Here is a 4819-nt window from a genome sequence, read left to right on the forward strand (position 1 = left end):
AAGGTTTAGTAAACTTATGTAGGCTTTAGTAGGTTTAGCATTTTCGGGCAAGAAATTAGTACTTTTTCCTTGTTTCGACTGAAAGGCTATGAAGGTTTTTGAAACGAAAATTTTGCCTTTCTCCAAGAAAATAATTTAGGAAGAAATAGTTTCAGATTCAAAACACTAGAAGTAACAATAAGAGGTGCAAAACAGAATTTAAGTTCAAGCAAAAAAGTAGCAGAAACACCCAAATTTAACGACTCATTTCATTCAGTTCTGATGATCACATCGGCCAGCAACAAACACTCACACTCGATATAACCAACGACCACGTGACAGTAACATTCTGTTTTGCCTAAGATAGAACCGCATAGGTGATCGATTAAAATCACCACCAGCTCAACCAACAGACTCACACTCAAAGAGTTCCATTCTCCTAACTAAATTTATTTAGTTCTGCTTAAGGCAACCGGCCAATGCGTAATGAATGTCCCATTAGTTGGGGGCGAAGAAGATCTCAGAGTCGAGCCTCTTGGACCGGAAGAGCTTCTCCATCTCCGGAGTCGTGTTGAACGACGCCTCCAGCACCTCTGACGAGATCGCCTTCCACACGGATGTCTTCCCTGCCAGGTGGGAGAAGATAGGGCTGCAATAACACACACAAAGCGTATCATTAGAATTAGTTTTCGGAGAAGCACAGTACAATGCCAAGTATTAGTTTCAGGAACTCCTTACTTGGGGGTGGTGATGATGGAAAACCACTCCATGCCGGAGGCATCGGCGATCTTGGACACGACATGGAAACGGGGCACGATAAAGAGGCTGCCACCCTCGATGCGGGTCTCCAAGACGCGCTTGCCATCAGGGCCGACAACCTGCACACGCCCACTGCCACGCACGATGTACGTCACCTGGTACGCCGAGTCACACGAGAAGCCAGGGGAGCACATAGAGTGGGCATCGATCCTGACGAGGTCAGCGCCAAGCCCGACCTCTTTCACCAGCGGCAGGTTGGCCGTGTTGAGCACCACCACGCGCCCGCCGTTGGGGATGTCCACGTCGAGCTTCGCCTCCAGACAGTTGAGCGCCATGTCCTTGCGGTCCTCGGCGACCGGCTCCGGGAGCTTCTGCCCGGCCGAGAGCTTGACGATGCCAGAGGCCGGCTGGCTGGAGACGAGCTTAGCGGCGTCGTCCTGCTTGAGGTCCCAAGCACGGCCGACGAACTCCGTGGAGAAGCCAGTGAAGATGCCGCTGGCGCCCGTGAGCTGGAAGTTGGTGAACTGGCCTGGCCTGTGGCCCTTGGAGGTGTCGCCGAGGAAGAGGACGACCAGCTCCGTAGCAGACTCCGCGGTGTTGTGCCACCAGGTGACCACGCCGAAGGGGAGCGCCAGAGCGTCGCCTTCCTTGACGGCAACCACCTTCTCCTTGGTGGCCTCGGGCAGGACGATGCCGCAGGTTCCCTTGCCTATCAATCATTCATGGATCAGAATAAGCATCAGTATTTGTACGAAATTCTCTAAAAATACATATCTAAACAGTTGATTATATTGCAACGAAATTCCAAAAACAACCGTACATGTTAAGAAGGTCAGAGGAAAACCAACGAAAGATTTGCTTAAGATTAACAATGATGACCTCTTAGACAAAGAGATTTAATCAAAACGATACAGCTCATGAAAAAATGCAATAATATTTAGGGCAATGCTTTGTGCCGCGCACGGGCCGCCCAATCTGTCAGCTGTATACGGGTCGCGCCGTTAGATTTCCATGCAGTAATTTTTCCTCAATGTAACAATTTTCGTTCACCATGCAGCAATTTCATCAACGATTGCAACAAAAAAAAGTTGTAGCAAAAAAAATCTACGTGATCATAGCAAAAAAAACAAAGTTGATGATGCGTGGTAGCAAAAGTCAAACGCCGGTTGTAGCAAGTATCTACGTGAACGTGTATGCAAATATTTACACGGAATAAAAGTTGCATGCACTGATAAACGAAGCGCACGCGAAAAACGTTGCATGGCCACGCAAGAGAGCGACCGGCGCATCGGTTCCGCCGGCGCGTCGAAGGAAAACATTTCCCTAATATTTATTATTGATTCCAAATATGTAGGATCTGATGTATTTGACAGGAATAATTCAGGAGAAAGAAGAGTCTGCTTAATTCCGATCTGCAAAAGCATTCGACCTAAATTACAGAATGAAACTAACAGATTCATCCGCTGCCATATACAATTCAGCAAAGAAATAATTGTTTTGTGAACCGAAACTAAACAACTAGCACGATCTCAGAACAGAACACATGGTGTTTAGCAGAGGTGCGGCTCTGCTCAATCCCAGTCTACCTGAGCATTCGATCTAGATTGATTCGACCGATACGCTATAGCATCTACGAACCAAAATTAACTAAGATCCACAAGAGAGCTCGGATCGATCGGACTCGGTACGGGTGAAGATCGAGATCGATCGGTTGCATGTACATGCTTACCTTGGAGGACGTAGGCGACCTTTGCGGAGTCAGAGTAGCTGGGGAGGGACATGCCGCCGGCGGCGAGCGATAGCTTGGCTGCGCCGATGGAGGCGACGCCAAGCATGGGCAGGTCGGCCGGGCTCCACTCGTAGTAGGCGCCACCCTCGCCGCCGTACGCCTTGGCCGGCTGCCTCGGGGTCAGATCCACAGCCATCGCCGCGAAAAGGAAAAAGCTAGGATCGAGCGAAGTTCGGGAAGTGACGGGAGCAAGAGAGGAGGGTGTGATGAGACGATGGGGATGGCTAGGGCGTACGTCGACTATTTATAGAGAAGGAACCGGAAGGAAAGCTGCTGACGCTCACGGATAAGATTACCACCGTTACGAATAGGAGCGGATTAGAGTTGTTAGCAAAGTTGTTACAGATTTGTTACAGAGTTGTGGGCAACGATCTGCGCGCCGGGAACCGGCGTAAGGATCGAGCTGGTCGCGTCCAGTCCTTCCGATGCAACCATCCACCATTGTTAGATATAGACTAGCAAAAGGGCCCGTGCGTTGCAACGGAAGAAAAAAAACACACGTTTTTAATCTTTTTATAATCATTTTGATTTATTAAAATAATAAGCTAACTAACTAATGTAGTCAGTTATATGCTATTTTGTTGAGAAATCAACCCGGTCATTGTTAATTTCACTATGATGAGAAATTGAGCGGGACAAACAAAGCAAAACAAAGAGGCTACATGAATTGATCAATTGACTGTTATCTTATTTCACTCATGGGGTAGAGAATGTGTGATCAGATGACAAACTGAAGGTGGTGTTCCATTCTCTGTCTCTACAACAATACAATCTTACATTCAATACATTCATTCATCAGCAAACAAATCTCCACAAAACAAAATTTCTTGTCGGTGCTTAGCACACGGTTGAAGGCATGGGAAGGGGATCTCACGATATGATGAGTTCCTACCGGAGGAGGGGATACGATGAGGGGAGCAAGGGTTAGGTGCCTCTATCTGGCCATAAAGGAGTCGTCGTTGTCGCGCCATAACCTCGAAGTTCCCCGTGTGAGCCATGGAGGCCCGCCTCCACCTGCAAGTACTTCGCTCCGCCGCGCCTTATCCGCGTGCCGCCGCCGTTCTGCATCGAGCAGACGCATCATCCCCAGTCATTGTAGTTGTCGCGTTGATTTGATCCAGAAGCTGTGCTCGAGTGCCGAAACGGGGGCAGCAAGCGGGCAGAGGTACGGCCGCGGACGCGGGTGGGTTGAGATCGACAACAGTGGTGGTTGAGGTCGGCCGCGGCGGCGAGTGGTGTGGCAGCGTCCTGGGCACAGGGCAGGATGGACCAGGGTCGACGCGATGCGCTCGAGCGCCTCAACGGAGGCAGTGAATGGGGAGAGGTACGGCCGCGGAGGCGGGTGGGTTGAGATCGGCGGCGGTGGCGGTTGAGGTCGGCCGCGACGTCGAGTGGTGTGGCGGCGGCCTGGGCACAGGCCAGCTATTTGCACCATTTTTTCTAAAAAAAACTGCATCATTGTATCATTACGGTATGGTACTCTGTACCGAAGTTGTGACCTTGAAAATACCGGTCTGCATCAAAGTTGTGATCCTAAAAAAACGTGCACCACAATTTTGTATTTTCACCGTGCACATATATGACCCATCTTATTAAGCTCATGTGGAAAAATAGACCTTGTGCAATTGTGTCACGTGACATGCTGCGATTACATGTCCGATTGGACTTGTGCTTTGGACATAATTACGAATTACATGTCCGATTGGACTTGTGCTTCGGGCATAATTACGAATCATATGCTGCGTTGCCAAGGTTTCCTTTTTTGCTACGGCCCTTTTTTTTCTACGGCTAGCTGTGTTAATCTAGTTCGTTCAAATTTCTTAACTTTGCGTTGCAGATAAATGTTGGAGCGCGGATTGAATAATAAAAATTATAGTTTTTTTTATAAAAATGCCGCGGTGGGTTTTCCGACGGAAGCAATAGGCCCATGCGTTGCAACGGAAGAAAGAAATACCACACGGCACACGCTCTTAATTTATAAAAAATGTCTATAATTTGAGAATTTATAGTTACGATACAAATAAAGATGGTCTTATCCTACAAAAATGCAGTTCAAAATTTCACAGGTCTTCTATTCTAACACGGCTTGCATGTAGATTTAATACGTACAAAGAATCAGTCAAGTGACCTTCAGTTTCATCTCTAATCCTGATTTTGTTGACGTGTTCATCCCCAACCCGGATGAGTACCGGTATGAAAAAAGACGATTAATGACTTATTTATTAAGATTGCACCCTAGATAGTATTTTTATTAAATGTTTAACAAATAAAATAATATCATATTTAAGTTAT

The 4819-nt window shown here is 47.6% G+C and overlaps 1 protein-coding gene across 1 annotated transcript; it reads right to left on the reverse strand.

Annotated features, from left to right (window-relative positions):
- Positions 1-224: 224 nt before the first annotated feature.
- On the reverse strand, positions 225-2663 carry LOC123412648 (legumin A-like). The gene is made up of 3 exons (XM_045105595.1): positions 2468-2663; positions 718-1447; positions 225-628 (listed from the first exon to the last, which is right to left on the reverse strand). The coding sequence occupies exons 1-3, from the start codon at positions 2661-2663 to the stop codon at positions 478-480; spliced, it is 1077 nt and encodes a 358-aa protein (XP_044961530.1). The 3' UTR covers positions 225-477.
- Between the last annotated feature and the right edge of the window lie 2156 nt (positions 2664-4819).

This window comes from Hordeum vulgare, chromosome 7H (genome assembly GCF_904849725.1).
Source record: "Hordeum vulgare subsp. vulgare chromosome 7H, MorexV3_pseudomolecules_assembly, whole genome shotgun sequence".
Classification (NCBI taxonomy): Eukaryota; Viridiplantae; Streptophyta; class Magnoliopsida; order Poales; family Poaceae; genus Hordeum; species Hordeum vulgare.

Bases quoted from the DNA above. Each gene is read 5' to 3' on its own strand.
- LOC123412648 (XM_045105595.1), bottom strand. From the start codon at position 2,663: ATGGCTGTGGATCTGACCCCGAGGCAGCCGGCCAAGGCGTACGGCGGC. The intron at 1,448-2,467 runs GTAAGCATGTAC...AATGATTGATAG, and splicing joins GGTCGCCTACGTCCTCCAAG to GCAAGGGAACCTGCGGCATC. The intron at 629-717 runs GTAAGGAGTTCC...GTGTTATTGCAG, and splicing joins TCCATCATCACCACCCCCAA to CCCTATCTTCTCCCACCTGG.